At 36.0% G+C, this 18,101-nt stretch overlaps 1 protein-coding gene across 6 annotated transcripts in view; it reads left to right on the top strand.

Moving 5' to 3' along the window:
• DGKH (diacylglycerol kinase eta) overlaps window positions 1-17,455 on the top strand; it is a 184,094-nt gene extending 166,639 nt beyond the window's left edge. For all 6 annotated transcript variants that reach the window (XM_081215128.1, XM_081215129.1, XM_081215126.1 and 3 more), the window contains one exon: window positions 4,751-17,455. In XM_081215128.1, the coding sequence (XP_081071254.1) occupies window positions 4,751-4,803 (53 nt within the window). In that variant the 3' untranslated portion in view covers window positions 4,804-17,455. The remainder of the gene's footprint in view (window positions 1-4,750) is intronic.
• Window positions 17,456-18,101: the final 646 nt, after the last annotated feature.

The following is an 18,101-nucleotide window of genomic DNA, read 5'->3' as shown; positions in this document are numbered from 1 at the left end:
AGTTCCTGGTAGGCTTTTGAAACAAGAATGTCAGCAATACTTTTCTGTCAAAATCATTGTCTGACTGTTATAGCTAAAGCTTAGCATGAACCTAGTAGGTTTTCTCTGCATCCACTGGTATGGCTGTTCCTGTGCTAATATTTCCAAATGGATCATATTTCCATCAGCTCATTTTTTTGGATCAACCTGAAAGGTGATACTTGTTGCTGAAAATATCTAATAAAAGGTTAACAACTAAAAATTAATTCAAAATACCAATAACAAAGCCTTTCTAATATATGGAACTAGATGAGAGACTTACAGCAGTGGCTACTTAGAATCCTGTGATTTGGTTGTGTTTCAAAATTGAGCTTTCAGCGGTCACATGAACAACTAGACAAATTCGAATTTCCTTTCCACGACTTATTATTAAAATTGTATTCTTCTCAAAAATAAATTTATTATTTTCTTTAGTAAATGAAGTAAAAATTCTGCCTTGTTTTTGCTAGAAGGCAGCCCAAAGCCTATTTGTCTTTTATGACAGGGAATGAAAAGTATAAATTCATGGTCTGCAAGCAATTCCCTTTTATTCTTTGGGTGGAGACTCGACCATAGAAATGGCCAAAGAAGCATATTCTGTCCCAGGGTTAGAAGTAGGATTTTGTAATGTTATATTTTCTTACCCCACGCTGCCATTTAAAAATTCCAAGATTGATTCATAAGCAAGTGACAAAGCCTTCAACATTTGTTGGATTGATTCCTTTCCTGTAGACCAGGTTCTGAAATGCGTAGAATTATGAGACAGTAAATTCCTAATAAATTCATGAACAGTTGTGCCTTTATCTACAAACACGTTAGTAGAGATCTGTATCTACAACCACCTTAGTAGAGACCTTTGACCCCATGATGGGTAACCTAAAGTATAGATTTTTATAAAGCAGTCATAAAGATTTAGCACATCAAAAGTAGACACCACTTATACCTAAACATTTTTAGCCGTGATAATAATGAAATAATAGATAAACCAATTATCTTAGTTGAGTCCCAAATCTGGAACATAGCAAAATATGTAGTGTTACAGTTCATAAAGTAAAAATTGACTTCAACACTTAAATACGCCAAAAAATAAATGTAGAGGATCATTACATGCAGCATATTTGTGTAGCTTCTGATATCCTTGGCAGGCAGCAATATTTAGTGAATAGCTACTGATTAATATATTATGCCAGCTTCTCTAGGTGGCATCTGCCCTCTAGAAGCTTGCATTCCATTTGCCATGAATAATCATATGTTCAAGGAAAAGACTGTGTGTGTATATAAATAGATATGTATATGTTACCTATATGTATATACAAACATATATAAACATACACACACAGTGAGTGAAGCAGTTATTTGCAGAATGAAAAAGCAAAGCTCACACAGAAAAGTCAAAGTTAGACTGATAGGACCTGGCTGGAAAAAAAATAAGAGTACAAAGGAGCTGCTGATTAAGAATTATGTTAGTAAAATTTCTATTTCGTTTTTCAGGAGACTTTTTTGTTGTTTTTATTTTTTATGCAAATTACATTCTTTCCCTTAAAACTTTTCTTTTAGAAGTTTTATTGACATAGTCCATTTTAACTCTTTTGGTTCTAAAACAGGGCGTGGGGCAACGGGAAAGGAAAGTAATTTTACAGAAAGAGCCTTCAGTGGAACAAAACCGAGCTAGAGAACGAGCTGTCCTCGTACTCTGTGGTTATAGCTGTAAGGGGGAGCAGACCCTTCAGAGGAAAGTCTCTTAATGTTGGTGAAGGGTTACCTACTCCCTAGGTAATCTCGTCCATTCCCATTGCTTCGAATACTGTCTATGAATATATCAGTGGTTCACAAAGTTGTGACTTCATTTGTAAACTTCAGGATTATATCACCAACTCTACTTGCTACTTGGCCATCACACAGGATGTCAGTTTTAACGTGTCCACACGAGACTTCTACTCTCCTGTCCTACTCCCATTCTGCCTCTTCTCCAGTGCTTTACATCTTAGCAATTCAGGGGTGTGAGCTAGAGAAACCCAAGGTCATATTTAGCACCTTCCTCTTCCTTATCGTTTCCCCCCTAACTCATTGAACCCATCACATAGTTTGACTTTAATCTCCATACATTTCTCTTTCTCCTTTCCACAGTCCTTCCTCTTGCCTGTGTAAGGTCAGTAGCTTCCTACTGACCTCTTCCTACTGACCCTCTCTCATCCATTATCCACATTGCACAGTGACATTTTAACATCAGGTGTATCACTTTTCTGCTTAAAACCTTTTAGTGGCTTCCCATTTCAGTTAGAATAAAGACTCGCATCTATGGGAGGCCTACAAGGTCTGCCTATATAGTCAACCTGCTATGGAATACTGGCCCTTGCTGGGCTATATACCCTTCCACCCTGGCCCTATTTCATTTGTTTAAAAATACTGACCTCTCTCACCTTAAGGGTGTATCCTACTATGGTATGCTTCTCCCCCTCCCCGTCACCTGGCTAACTCTGCCCAGATCTTGGCTCAGGTGTTCCTTCCTTATCATCAAAACAGCTAGAGATAGCAAAGTGACAGTCTAAAGGTGGGAAAGGGGAAATATTGCTAATGTGTTTTAACAGACAAATAAACTGATTGTATTATTTTACCTCCTAGAAGGCAGTAGGAAAAAGTGAGGGATAACAAAGAAAATGGTAAAGACACAGGGGTTTTGTTGGGTTGTTTTTTTGTTTTCTCCATTTGGAAAGTTGTATATGTGTGCGTAGAAGGATAACAATATCTACAAAGCATGCCTCTGCAAAGTTAAAGCTATTCATCCAAAGAAAGAAAAAGTCAACACTAAAGAATATGATAAAAATAAATATATAACAAACATCATGGCATAACTTTATCACAGCCTAACTCCTAGAAGATGTGAATGTATTGAGCTCAAACTAAAGAAAATATAGCTAAGAAGTTAGTGTGACTCTAGGGAAAACATTCATCTCGAGACACCAAAATAATAATTCTGGGTAGAGTCTGCATCTCTCAAAGAAGTTTTTTGTTTTGTTTTGTTTTGTTTTGTTTGTGGTACATGGGCCTCTCACTGTTGTGGCCTCTCACGTTGCGGAGCACAGGCTCTGGATGCGCAGGCTCAGTGGCCATGTCTCACGGGCCCAGCCGCTCCGCGGCATGTGGGAACTTCCCAGACCGGGGCACGAACTCATGTCCCCTGCATCGGCAGGCGGACTCTCAACCACTGCACCACCAGGGAAGCCCTCAAAGAAGTTTTTATTCTTGAGAATACAGTGTGCACATGGCCTAAAATAAAATATTTAATATTAAATATATTTCTTAATCAGATAACTATGTTATCACAAAGTATAAAGAATATTAAAATATTCCACTCAAATCAAAGAATCTAAATGCCTCTGTAAATGCTTCTACATTTCTATCTTCCTGTAGGGTTTGGCCTTGCTTTTAAGTTTGCTGTTTTAGCACACACTCAGGAAATGTATAGTTGCCTTAAGACTCAGTGCGGATGACCTGGTATCATATGAGCAAATATTTTTCAGGGTCAGTTAAATATTGTAAAAATGTCACCCTGAAATTATCTCAAGCTCAAAAACAGCACTGGCTGTGGAAGGAGTATTTTCCAGAAGGATTCAGAATCATCAGTAGCATTGCTGCTATAGAATTCAAGGAGATCATAAACTATATGGGAGAGAGAGAGCGCGCGCATGTGTGTGTGTGTATCTTCTCAGACAAATAATCTTGTGGTACCTTATATTTTCTAGGCTGCTTTGAAAGTCATCTTTTTCCTAATTTTCGAATATTTCACACTCTTTGTTTTGTGAAGAAGTTATTTGACTTCACACAAATTGATTATGCCCATTACGCTTAAAGAAGCTATAGGGAGGCCTTCACCATCTCTTAGTTTTTCAGACAGCGAATACTATGGCTATCTTGGATGGGTCTCATTTATCACTGCAACAAGTATTTGTTTTCCAAGCTCCTGCTCTGTGCTGCACACTCTGCAATCACCATTCATTTCTGAAAACTAAATATTGGCTTCTTGGTTCTTTTTTAGGAAGATAGTCCTTTAAGAAACAAGAATTCTGAGGGGAAAGAGTCAAAAGTGTTTTGAGGAAAAGCATCAACCCACAGATACATACCAATGTTTATGTAATTGTTTATACTTATACATTACAAAGTATAAGGAATATTTAAATATTTCACTCAAATCACAGGCTCTAAATGCAAGTTCAAATGCATTTGAATTCCACATTTAGGTCATGGGCACTGGAGTCTTCCTTGAGGATCAGGCCTCACTTGTAAGTTTAATATTTTAGCAAGGAAATTTATAGTTGTTTTAAGACTAATTGTGGATACCCTGGTGTCACATGTCACTTCTTTCAGAGATCACAAAAGGACCTGTGTTTTTTAAAACAAAAAAAGAAGAAGAAAAAAGAGGAAGTAATTTTGACTCTTAAAGAATTGCCCTTGTGTATAACTTATGAGAATGTTACATTTAACAGTTTGTGTAAGATGTGATTTTTTACTGGTCGGTAATTTTTTAATGTCAGGATTTTTTTGGTTTTATAAACTTACTTTTCTAACTTTTACTTCCTAAATCATTGAATGTAAACTAAAATGAATGAGCTGAAAGCTAACTGTGTTATTAGCTAGTTATATATTTAATCCTCAGTTTTTCTCTTGTCAGTAAACTTCTTCCTCTTTCTTTTTTCTTTCTTTCTACCTCTTTTTCCTTTTTTTTTATCTTTAGGACCTGGGGATACCGAAAGTGGGTCATATGAAGCGAATTCTCCAGGGAATTAAAGAGCTTGGAAGGAGCACACCCCCAGTCTGAGGTGTAATCATATTGGTGCTATTCCTTGGAAGGAAAGTAATTGCTACTTAATACAAAGTCCTTGGGAGCCATTGGCTGTTCTTGTAGTTTTCTGCCTAGATAAGTAAGCACCACTGAGGCACCTCTATGGCTTGATATGGGTGAAAATTTTGATTTGAGGTATTAGAAATACTTTGTGCCAAAAAAATACATTCCACAAAGCCATTTTCTTATTGTGCAAACCTGACACATTCAAGTATGCTCATATTAGTAAAAAGGCGGGAGGAATCTGAGACAATTGCATTGTCCAAAAGGTGGAATTGCACAATGTTTACTTTCCTTTAACCTGGTCAGATGGAATGTTCTTACCGTGCAACCACATAACAATATGTAGCTGAAATTTCTTGGTTTTCATTATTGGAGGCATTGGCTTCTTACTTAAAATCACTGACTAGAAGACTAAGATGTAAATTAAGTGGTGTTTTGAATTGGTATCACCTCAGATTCCTAGCTCTCAGTGGTCAAAGAATATGGTTAAAACCCCTCAAATACTATGAATGAATGCAAATCTTAATGCACGATGTTCCTGCCTGAATTGTCTTTCTGTTTCTTGCATGTCACATTTAATATGTAACACTTAGCTTTAATGTCAGTTTTAATGGAATTTAATTTATTACTACCTAAGTACCTTTTGGTTGGCTAAAGGCACTTTTCTGTTCTTTGATGTGGAATTTTGCATAAATATTCTATATCTAAGAATTTGTGAACATGTCTGTGCCCTAATCAACAAATGATATATATCTTATGCAAGCCAATTTTATACCAACCTATCATAAACAGTAGGTGTGCACATTAAGAAAATTCTCTGGATATTTTCATAAAATTGTATGTTCTGTTGCCTAACAAAACTTATTATAGCTCTCCGTACCAAAATTCCCACATTCTGTTCTAAATTTTTCATTTCAATTAAATAATTATTTAATACTCTGTTTGCATCTATAATATAGCAGACTTGTTGACATCCAGGAATTTCCCCAACGTCTCAACTGGGATTGGTATACTGATTGGTCACCCAGACTCACCCACTAGCTAAAGGGACTCCTGACACAAACTTCCCAACAAAAGAGATTTAAGTTTTTTCTTAAGGGCTTTCCATTATTTATTATTATCTCACTTAATTCTTATATCCTGTCAGGTAGATATTATTTTCCTTTTTGTAAACCACTATACTTCAGTCTAGCGCATGAGGAGTCAACATTACAATGATCAAAATCTTTGAAAGCCAAAGGCATACATATCAAAAAGTCACAAAAATGTCCTTAAATAAATTTTCTTTAGACATTATATACCAAAAAATTAATTCTAATGTTTAAAAATCTTCTATATAAGAGAAGTAAACAGGGTACTGACCCAGTGGTAACAATTTTCATAAAGTAGCCTTCTAGGTAGGTGCTCAAAAGATAAACATATATACACATATACATTTATATGTACATTCACACTTATGTACATGTAATCTGAAATATACTCTCATTGATATTTTCTAGACATTTATTTGCCAGATGCTTAAAGAAAAATATTGATGGGACAACATTTAAAATGAGCTATTGTCCGACATATAATTTAATTATATCAAAAGGGTTTAAATATTTGATGCTTATCCTTATTTATAGCTTGAGTATTTTACTAGTAAAAATTACAAAATTTGGGCATCTGAAAAATAAATGAAACTTGATGGGTTCCTGACCAAGTGTGTCCGACTATATATTTTACCTAAGTTGTGAATAAATGGAAATTTTCCAGAGCAAATTGTATCAGGTAGCTTAAAAGAGCAAAGAGCTACTCACTATTTTAATGTTATCCACACCTGTGAAATCAAAGGTCTTCCTTTCCAGTCCCTTTTAGAGTCCCTCACCCTGAAAGTATCCTGCTCTTTCAAGCACTTCCCTGTAAAAAAAAAAAAAAAAAAAAAAAAGGAATGGTGGAGGCAAGGGGGCAAGAAATCCTAGAAAAGAATGAATTAATGCAAAAATCTTGACCAATTTTCACTCTCCCCAAATTCTCCTTTGCCAATAGGAAAGATTATCTAGTTCTCACAAGTTCAGAATTTAAGAGTAAGATGTAAATGATTAGATTTTGTATTTGATGTTGCTTTTTCACTCCTGAGTAACATCCCTTATATATGTTGAACCTCAGTTCACAGAATCCTTAGCTAGGATTTTCCAGCAAATGGGTTTTGGATGAGGGAAATTCTTTAAAATGACAATTTTGATCTTTTTGGTTAAATAAGAGCATTTTTCACTGTATGCATTGTCTGTGCATAGCTATGTAGGACCCAAAGGACATCACTCACGCCTGTTTGCCAGGATGGTGCCCTCAGAGCCTCCAGAGGTCACTGTCAGCCTCGCAGAGGAATCAGCTTCTCATGGTAGATGGGGTTACAACAAAGATAGGAAGAGCTTCTCCACGTGGCCTGATCCCAGCTCTGGGGAGTGCAGGTGGGGCCTCTGTGCCTTGATCCATGCATAAGCTGAGGTGAGAAGCTCAAGCCTGGGCCTGATTGCCAGCTGTAATTGCCATCTTTCCTCCCCACCAGACTCTCCTGCATGTAGATAATTTGGGAGGGCTGGAGGGGAATCACAGCGAACATCCACTTCCTTTCATTTTCCTTCACTTCTCGTTTTCCTGAGGAACAATTTACTTGTCAAGAAAGGGACAGGGTCAGGCCTAAATAAAATTTCAGAGTACTCAATTTTTCTCTTCATCTGTCCCTCCACCTCACTTTCTGAGTTTCTTGCTTACTTCCTGGCTTCCCATTTTCCCACATGCCCAATAGAGATGGTTGCTCAAATTCTCACTGCCACGTACTACCCTTTCCTCACCAACTGTCCCACTACAAACTGACTCCTTTTATCTTGCCCCACCTTAGCACCCACTGTGGGTCATCTAGCCAAGTGTTAGGAAGAAAACAATTTAAAGAAACTGATTTTACAGGAAACTTACTAATCTTAATGAATTGATGGATTAGATCATTTGAGGACCATCACATATATTGCTCTGGCTGAGAAGAGGTGATCCCTGAATGTCTAAGATCTGTGCTGTCCTACACTGTAGCCACTAGCTCCATGTGGCTGTTTAAAGTTAATTTAATTAGAAATTTAGTTTCTCAGTTGCACTAGCAACATTTCAATCACTCAATAACCATAGTGGACAATACAGATGTTGAATAGTTCCATCACTGCAAAAATTCTACTGGATAGCACTGCTCTGCATCATTGCTACTCAAAATGTGGTCCATGGACCAGCAGCATCCATATCACCTGGGAGCTTATAGAAATGCAGAATCTCAGTCCATTCCAGCCCTGTTGAGTCAAAATCTTCCTTTTAATAAGGTTTGTTGGGTGATTAGCCCTGGCCTAGATGCGTTTTTATCTCTCCTAGGTAGGAGTCTTTGAAGGTTCTCAGAATAGCTTGTCCAACCCACTGTTTCCTATCCTTTCTCCAACTAGTCCCAGAAATGAGCTGAAACTCATTCATCACCCAGCTGAGTTTTCTTCTCAATCCTTATTCCTAATCCAGGTTCTAGATGAGCCCTACCTACCCAGTATATATTTTGGTTATATTTTGGTAGATAAGGTGGCACACAGGAGATTGGCCAACACAACTGGCCTCTCTCCAGCCCCTCACCCCATGTCTAAGTCACTAACAATCTGCATTTGCTTATGTGACATTCTCATTTGTTCACAACTTAAGTCACAGGGAACATTTCAGAAGAATATGTACTGAGATAAGTGAAGACCGGGTTGATCTCCAACAACTTGTACTTTTCACTTTCGTTTATCAGTAGATTATCCTATTGACATAGTTCATGCTTGAGGACACAACAGCATACACACATTAAATGAATCATTAGGCATGCAAAAAAAAAAAAGAGAGAGAGACCCAAAATGATTACAAGTAAGGTGAATGTGTCATTAAGACCCTAAAAGAAGGCATGTTTTGCTAGACTAAAATCTGGCTTTCTTATTATGCTAACTTATCCTGATTTTCAGATAGTTAATAATTCCTTAAAATAGTGCCTGAAAAATAGTATATTCTTGACCCTCAAAATACAAATTATTTAATTCTATAATAAGATCTGTCCCAGTGTGACATATGGTCAGTAAGCCTTTACTTAATTTTTACATAGTGATATAATTGACCAAAACATTATTGCCTAGAGATTCTTTAGCTAATTTTAATGAATAAAGAGACCACTACTTTAATCTCCATAGAAGTTATTTGTAACAGGAATTGAGGGAGGAAATACCCATGCAAAACTATGACTTAGAAAATTAGAGTGGAAACGTCTCTACATCATTTCTAAAGTAAATTACCTGTTACCTCCCACTGGGTTGACAACATAGTGGACTTTTCTGTTGTATAGATGTGAATTCTTTAAAGATACCGCTTTTTATTAAGCTGTAAAAACATTACATCTTTCAACCTTGACATCTAGGATCTCTCCTGCTTGCTCCTTCCAAAATGAACTTATCTTGCATTTTTCAAATGCAGGTTGGATGAAACAATGGGTTTAGAGATTGATGATGTTAGTGGCAGTTCTTTAAATCAGCTGAAAAGAGTAAGAAGTGAAGATTCCTCAATATTACTGGTCAATGGAATAGCTTCCCAAGTGGTTTCCAGAGCTTGACTGCCATGCCTCTGCTCTCACCCGTGCCAAGTGCCATGGGGCCTGGGGCTTGTTCCTCTCTGCTATGGCATCTCCCCAGTGACTCTTGTATAGCAATCTCTGTGTCAGTTGGGTAATATGTTGCCTTTGCAATAGGATGCCTTCTAAAGAAACAAGCAAAACTTTAAAGAGACAGTGATTATTGATTTTTATAATACACAAAGCATTAATTTTTATTATTATTGTTTCCTCTTTATTTCCTCCAAGTTTGTTGAGAGACATCTCCTTTAGAATAAAAAACTGTAAAAGTTATCGTGACAGAGAACCGAGAGATAAAAGACAGCTGGACTGTACCTATTTGTATACTTCTTTCTGTTATTTTCAGGAAAAGAAGTTTAACAGAGTAACTGAGGCTGCCTTAAACTCAGTAACGATGTTTAAGAAAAACCCCATATTACTAATATAGATGAACAGGTTAATTCCCTTTATGTAATTAAGATTCTATTTACATATATTTATATCCTCTCCCTCTTAATTTTGTATGCACTTCCAAGTTTTAGTTGGAAAAATAGAAACCAAGCCACTACTTAAACGTTATAAAAACTCCACATAAAATATTTCATTTTAGCTACAAGTTATTCATTGTATAGGAATTTATGAATAGTCTGGATATTTCATAGAACCGCATTTCAAGAGCAAGTTAATCAAACCTAAAGGAACATAGGGTTACTTTCTAAATGGATTAACGTAAGCTTCATACTCGATTGATAATGCCACTGAAGTAGGATAATGCAGTTAGATATACAAGCTAAAAAGGAAAACAAATATATTTGTTGTCCTTACTGTTTGCACTATTGTTTGCCACTGATTAGCCATATCTGTTTCTATATTCTAAGTATTAAGCTGATACGTAGCTAAAGATTTCTTACAGTTCTGGTAACTGGTAACTAGTGCTGTGAAAGGTTTTGGCGTTGTAACATTCCCAGTTTTGTGTGAGTTATATATTGTATATTGAAGATGACTAATAAATTGGAGTAATATATTTATCTAGAGCTGGGAAAATATAATTATTTTCAAATCTTCAAGTAAGTTGTATCGAATTTTTTCTTCCTCTTAAGTGAAATGAAAGTCTCAGTTTTACATTAAAATGTCTATTTATACAACAGGTTTCTCCTTTTACTGGTTTTATTAATTTTCTTATTAAAATTTTTCTTATCTTTTTATACCAAAAAACTAGTCACGCTGGTGATTGAAACTGCCAAGATATATTTTAGTTTGTAGGACTTCTGGCAGACAAAGTATTTAATAACAAACCAGCTTTGTATATTTTGTGGCTTTGGGGGCAAGTATTTTACCTTTTGAATCTCTATGCGAGGCAGTGCTGATATCAGCAAAGTCAGTAATAGACAGTATTACACATAATCATCAGTAGAAGGTTTTTACAAGTTGTATAAATCAGTGCATTTATTTATTATGTCGTGAAATTTAATCTTTATACAAAATGCATATTCTAGATCTTTTCTTTGTTACTGCTGTTGCTTAGAGTGTAACAGCTCTGTTAATGATTTACTTATGTACTTGAAGTACTCATTTCTGTCAAACAGATGCCCAGTTTTTTTCCATGTAAATATCTGATTCTTTACCATCATAGATAACTGAAAAGTAATAGGGAGTTTGTTAAAAAAAAAAATTTCATGTTTAAAATAAATATGGAAAAAGGCATAAAGCCAAAAATGAAATCACCAATATTAAGTATTTACTGTAACCAAGGGATTCATCATGCTATATTTTGCCAATATATATTTTATCTTCAAGTCAGGACTGCTTTTCTGTAGTAAATATTCAATTTTTGTAGTAAAAGAGATCTGAGTGCTTATACTGCCAATATGACATTTGAATGAACATTAAAAATCTTGAACCCTCCAAATTTCACATACCTCCAGCTCTAGGTTTCAGGATGTATATTTTTAACAGGTTTGCATTTGACTCTGGGCTGCTTTAGTCAGAGTACCTATGAGGAATAATGGTTTGTCCGTTTCCGTCAATTAAGTCAGTGGGATTTTAATTGAGTTTTGAATTATTTCTGTTTTAAAATATTCTCTCTTCAACTTTTAAAAAACTAAAAATGTTAAACATAATAGCACAACATACCACACAGAATAAAATCACGTTTTCAAGGAAGAAAAATAACTGTTCTGGTTTACCATGAGGCTGTGTCATATATCAAAGAAATCACTTTAATAAGCCCTAAATTCAACTGTTTTATTGTTTTACAGTGTAAGCAGTAGATGAATTGTAAGCTATTTAAGAACTATAGTAGAAGATTAAGAATTAATTTACTACAATTTAAAAGACATAGAGTTTTATATTAATTTTATTGTTGCACAAGCAATTATTGAAGGCAGGAAAAAAGAAAATATATGAGAAACATTATATGGAAATTAAAGGAAAAAGGAGCTTGGTAATTTGTGAAAGTTTTGGAAATCAAGAGTTTGAACATAGGTATCTTTCAGTTTATATTATAAAAATGCAAAACGTGTGAGATGTATGGTGAACACAAAACCACAAAAAACAAAAAAATGTCACACTGGTGAAGGCTGGGATTGTATCTGTATCTTTTCAAAATAACCAGTGAGTTTAGGGAACCCATTCTACTGTTGAAATTTGGAAGTCAATTAAGCAGGTAGTTTGGATAACCTGATATTTGTGTTTATTACATGAGGCAAATGTCTGTGTTTTCTCAACTTAGTAAGTGATGTAGGGAGAACTAGTCAGAAGGGCTTAGCAACTTCGCAAAGAAGAACTCAGGTAAATGTAGGTCAGACCAGACCATAAAGAGTAAAGAGATTGATTTTCATGAACCTTTCAAGGCTTAGAGCCTTGAAATTTGTTAGCAAGGATGGATTTTCCTTTCATTTGAAACAATAAAAAAGTATTCAAATTTACAATATTATAAATAGCTAAATTCTGTGATTCTGGAGATGGGACTATGGTTTAGGTTTATCGGGTTCCTCAACTGACTTTGGCACTGGCTCACTGTGTCCTTACTACGAGCTAGATGTTTTGGTGCCTTGGTTTCCCTAATTAGAAATGGCACACAATGTTATCAATTATAAGTACTTGTTAATTTTTCTTTTACAAAAGGAACTAGGTAAGTGTGAATCATACTTAAATTTACTACTTCTTTCCCGCTGTCATTTTAGATGTATAGAAAAGCTTCCCAGACTTTATCCCATCACATGAAAATTAAAAGCCCAAATTAATATCCCTTTCTGTTCATTTTAAAAATGAGTGAAGGGCTTCCCTGGTGGCGCAGTGGTTGAGAGTCCGCCTGCCGATGCAGGAGACACGAGTTCGTGCCCTGGTCTGGGAAGATCCCACATACCTCGGAGCAGCTGGGCCCGTGAGCCATGGCCGCTGAGCCTGTGCGTCCGGAGCCTGTGCTCTGCAACGGGAGAGTCCACAACAGGGAGAGGCCCGCGTACCACAAAAAAAAAAAAAAAAAAAAAAATGAGTGAAGTTACGTTAGTACTATCAGCACCAGAGAAGGTTATGGGTATGTTCATCTGTGTACTACAGGTTCATATTATTCATTTTAGTATAGGCTAAAAACTCGCTTCTAAAATCTTCAGAAATTTAGAGTAACTTAATTTTTTCACACTCACCCCAGACAACAATTTTATAAATGTATATTTAGCTAAGACTTTCACATCTTTTCTTAGATTAACTCCCCAAAGAGGAAAATGTCTCTTTAAATCAGCGTTTTTAAAAAAGGAATACCGGACTCCCTTACCTTGTTTTACTCTGTGACGTCACTTACTTTCTATACTAAGTGAATTCTAAATGGTTTCCTTGCTGTTTGATCTGAAGCATGCATCACTATCTACCTTCTTTGGCCATGGAATGGTACTCTCTCATGCAAAGTACCTTCAAAACTTCCTGTAAAGAAACTAAGCTAGAAATTGTCTTAATTATTACCATAATGGAAATCTAAGTACAATTAAGGGGAAAAAATTAGAACAACCTAACTAAAATTATTAAATATAGATAAGGGTAAATGAATATTGACTTTATTTTTCCCTGACATTTGAATTCAGTCACTGTCTGATCCTTGACTTAAAGATTTCCTTGCTAAATCTGGTATTTATTTACGACATTGGAGCTCCTGCTACATCCCCCCTCCCCTAAAAATGCTGGAATTTTAAGAGGGTGTAAGCTGCATGACCTAAGGGAAAAGACTGAATCAGAGCTCATTCACATGTATTTTGATCTGTCTTAATGGCACAACTTCGTTTTCATGATAACAGATCTCTAAATGATGATTTCAGAATGATTTGGTACAGTGATGGGAAAAAATTATTTTTCGGGAAATTTGCTTCCCACAATGACCTGATATACAGTTGACCTTAGTATAATTAAAATTAATTATCATTTTAATTAGAACCTACCCTGTTTTCAGATTTCCATTGTGCAGCAATTCTTAAATATACATAATGATGAGCATGAAAGAATTGCAAACTTGAGCAGTTCTTTTGTTTCCTTGCCTCCTTTTACTTGAAAAGCTTTCAGAAAGCTTTTGAGAGATGACACAGTTCTCATAGCAACATTATGTGATTATGTTTTTCTGCCAAGACACTCATAAGCTAAAATATGGAACAAAACACAGGCTTAACTTAATCTTGCTTTGGAATTGTATAAGCCAAAGCCTTTTCTATATCAAAGTGTTTTTTTAGTATTTATACAGTTGCATATTTTATTTTTTGTCCATCTCAAAAATTGAAGTGACATTTTATGTTGTATTTCTAATTAGTTGCAGTAAAGCAAAGCACTAATGCCTTGGTTCAGACTTTTATCAGTACAAACCTTTACCATTTTTCTCTCCTATGCTTTTAATTTTTAAAAATTTATTTATTTTATTTATTTTTGGCTGCGTTGAGTCTTCTTTGCTGTGTGCCGGTTTTCTCTAGTCGTGGCGAGCGGGGGCTACTCTTCGTTGCGGTGCGCGGGCCTCTCATTGCGGTGGCTTCTCTTGTTGTGGAGCATGGGCTCTAGGCGTGCGGGCTTCAGTAGTTGCAGCATGCAGCCTCAGTAGTTGCGGCACGCGGGCTTCAGTAGTTGTGGCCAGCGGGCTCTAGAGCGCAGGCTCAGTAGTTGTGGCGCACGGGCTTAGTTGCTCCACGGCATGTGGGATCTTTCGGGACCAGGGCTCGAACCCATGTCCCCTGCATTGGCAGGCGGATTCCTAACCATTGCACCACCAGGGAAGCCCCTCTCCTATGCTTTTGCCATAGTTTTTCAGCGACCAGTTTTCCTACCTTTATTCTCCCCTGCCTCTATTCCATCTTCCACATGGTTGACAGATTGGTCTTTTTAAAACACAGATTTGTTTTGTCACGCCTCTGCTAAAAATTCTTAACTAGACTCTCCCTCCTTTACAGCATGGCAACCTAACTCCTTAGCGTGATGGATAAGGGTCTCCATGACCTTGCCTCTTCCCACCATTTTTAGCATTGTCACCCACCATTTCCTCTAGATACCTTTTGTAACCCAGGAGTTTGGAACTTCTCACAGTTCAGTGCTTTGGCATAATCACATGCTGTAGATCAACTCATTCAAGACTCAGTTCAAATTTTACCTTCTATGACACTCTACCTGACTTCCCAGGCAGGTTAAGTATTTCATCCATGCTCCATAGTCTCTTGAAACTTCTTCTATTAAAATAACATTCAATAATTCAATATATATATATATATATATATATATATCACATTTCAGTAATTCAGTATATATATATCTGCTTGCCCACAACTGGATTTATCTTTGTAGTGTCTAGCTAGCACATAACAGGACTTTAATAAATGTTGAGTGAATGAAGGTAATATAGCACCCAAACTTCTTTGTGTTTTTATACTTTCACAAATGAACGCTTAGACTTCCCTGAGAGTCCACATGAGGGGGATGTGTATTCAGAAGCACACATGGACTCTGGGAGAACCAACAGAAGAGAAACAGCAAGGAAGAGCAGTTGCTTTGTGAAGGATAATCATTTGTTAGCTATTCATGAGAAATATTTACCAAATCTGAATTCTTGTTTCTAAAATTGAAGCTTAGAAAATTTTCACATAACTACCAACTTCTTCTTATTCATAATCCATAAATATGCCCTAAAGATGATCTCTCTCTTTGGCAGATATTCAGTGTATACAATCTACATAGATACATACACTAATTACCTACACAAAAGAATGAGACTTGAGAAAGAATTTTTAAAAAGGTAATGAAGGTGTAATTTTCTGAAAAAATAGTTTTCAACCAGAGATAGAGACTGAATTTGTGCAATATCGGGTCATCTACAGTTAATGATGATTTCATTTTTTATTATGCAAATATAAGAAGGCTTGTTTGCCACTGTTATCACCCCATATAGAACACAAAGACTGAAAACTATTACCTAAGGGTCTGTTTTTTCTTTTGTGATTCTATAAAGGCTTTCTACCATGTCTCCAAATTATGATAAAGGTTAACATAAAAAGCCCTTTATCGGAATTCCCTGGCAGTCCAGTTGTTAGGACTCTGCGCTTCCACTGCAGGGGGCACGGGTTCAATCCCTGGTCAGGAAACTGAGATCCTGCATGCCACCTGGCATGGCCCCTCCCTAAAAAAAAAAACAGCCCTTTAAAGTCAATAATTTTAAAAATTAAATAAATCCATAATTTGCATGTAATTAAATTAAATGGCCTCTTACTTCACTCACTTAATAGATATTTTTCTACCTGCTCTACACTTGACATTTGATTAATGCTGGGGATACAAAGAAAATAAGACATAGCTCTTGTCTGAAAGAGTTCAAGTTCGTTTTCATGATTCTTCTACAGTTTGTTTAAGAAATTGGGAGGACATGTTTTTAAATCAAGTATTATTTCTCAGATTTTTTCAGGGAAGTGGTCACCTTCCACCCAAAAAACTAAATTCTGTGTCATAAATAAGTACTGCCATTTCTATGTCCACAGTTTTTATATTTTCAGGTCAACCACAAATAATTTTTGACCATCACTTGTCAAGTACATCTTTCATCAATCCTGTAGAACCCCATTTCCACAGCCATAGGTGTTATGTGTGATCCAAGTGACTAATGAGTTTGTAGGTCACAAGTTCAATTTTAAGTACATTTTAGGAAGGTGTATATCCTCATTAATGACACACACCAAAATATATGAAGTATACATTGGGAATCCACAGTAGAGGGAGAAAGTAAATAGTGCTTTCTGGTATACTTCAAAGGCTCCACTTGAAGTTATGGGTTGATGTTTCCACCTCAGTTATTTTTAATGGGGAGTAGGGAGTAGTAATATTTAACAGGTAGCATACTTATCTAAGCATATAGTAAATCTACTGGTATTTTTGTGCCACAGTGCACTGATATATAGATGAAACAAAACAAAAATATGTGAGTTATAAAAAATTAACTTCTCTGACTATTTATTGATGGTTAGGCAATTGGGTTCCTTTATGAGAAGGAAAAAACTATTGTCAATAAGTACGGAAAAAACCTTACTTGTATGTACATTTACATTTTGATAGGCCTATTTGGAAGTCACCGTTTTCCATCAGTATAAAGTATCAACCATTTCTATGTTCTCTAGCAAAAGGAAATTCTTAGTTTGATAGAGCTTTACTCTTTGTTCGATGTTGTGAAAGGACCACAAAAGAAAGAGGCTCAGAAGGCTGGACACTTGACCGTCATATTCAGCATATTCATTCTGCCTTTCAATAAAGATAATCAGTCATGGGACTTGCCTGGTGGCACAGTGGTTAAGACTCTGAGCTCTCAATGCAGGGGGCCCAGGTTCCATCCCTGGTCAGAGAACTAGATCCCACACGCATGCTGCAACTAAGGGTTCACATGCCACAACTAAGGAACCCGCGTGCTGCAACTAACACCCGTCACAACCACATAAATAAATAAATTATTTTTTTAGAAGATAATCAGTCAGTCATGATTTATCTCCTATTTATCATGTTGAAAACCTAACAATATTGTTCCTTTTGTCCCTTGCATTGCAGAAGATAGTTGGGATCTAGCCTTTGCCATATTATTTATAGATAAGAATTTACTACATTTTGGTAGTCTGTTTTGAAACTTGTATCTGAAAGATGGAGATCCTATCTATTTATTACACAGTGGGCTCTGTTTGCTGCAGAAAAGAGTGAAACTTTAAACTGCTTAGTACACTTGCCAGTGAAATATACCTGACAGAGCAGAGGTTATAACTTTAGCTCTAATGACTTTTAATAATGGTAAGAAAACGTGAGTTTTGTTTGTTTACATGCTGTTTACAATGGCATAATTTTTAAAATATATACAATTGAGATATTTATTGCATACTATTTTAAAGATGTTTTATGTGTTTTCACCTTTGGAATATATTGTTACAGTTCCTTATACTGATAATTTGGGTGGCTTTGTTAATGTAGCTAGTAATTTTTATGACTACTAAGTGACCAGGTTTCTGTGCCTTTTATTGTGGGATGCATGATTATGTATTTATTGTATGGAAGTCACTGATGCGTGTATTTTTGTACTTTGCCGAGAGTAATGGTTGATCTCGATGTACATGA

Source organism: Mesoplodon bidens, assembly GCF_964165515.1.
Source record: "Mesoplodon bidens genome assembly, chromosome: 17".
Classification (NCBI taxonomy): domain Eukaryota; kingdom Metazoa; phylum Chordata; class Mammalia; order Artiodactyla; family Ziphiidae; genus Mesoplodon; species Mesoplodon bidens.
The sequence above is the reverse complement of the archived record's forward strand: the minus strand, read 5'-3'. Positions and strand labels throughout refer to the sequence as shown.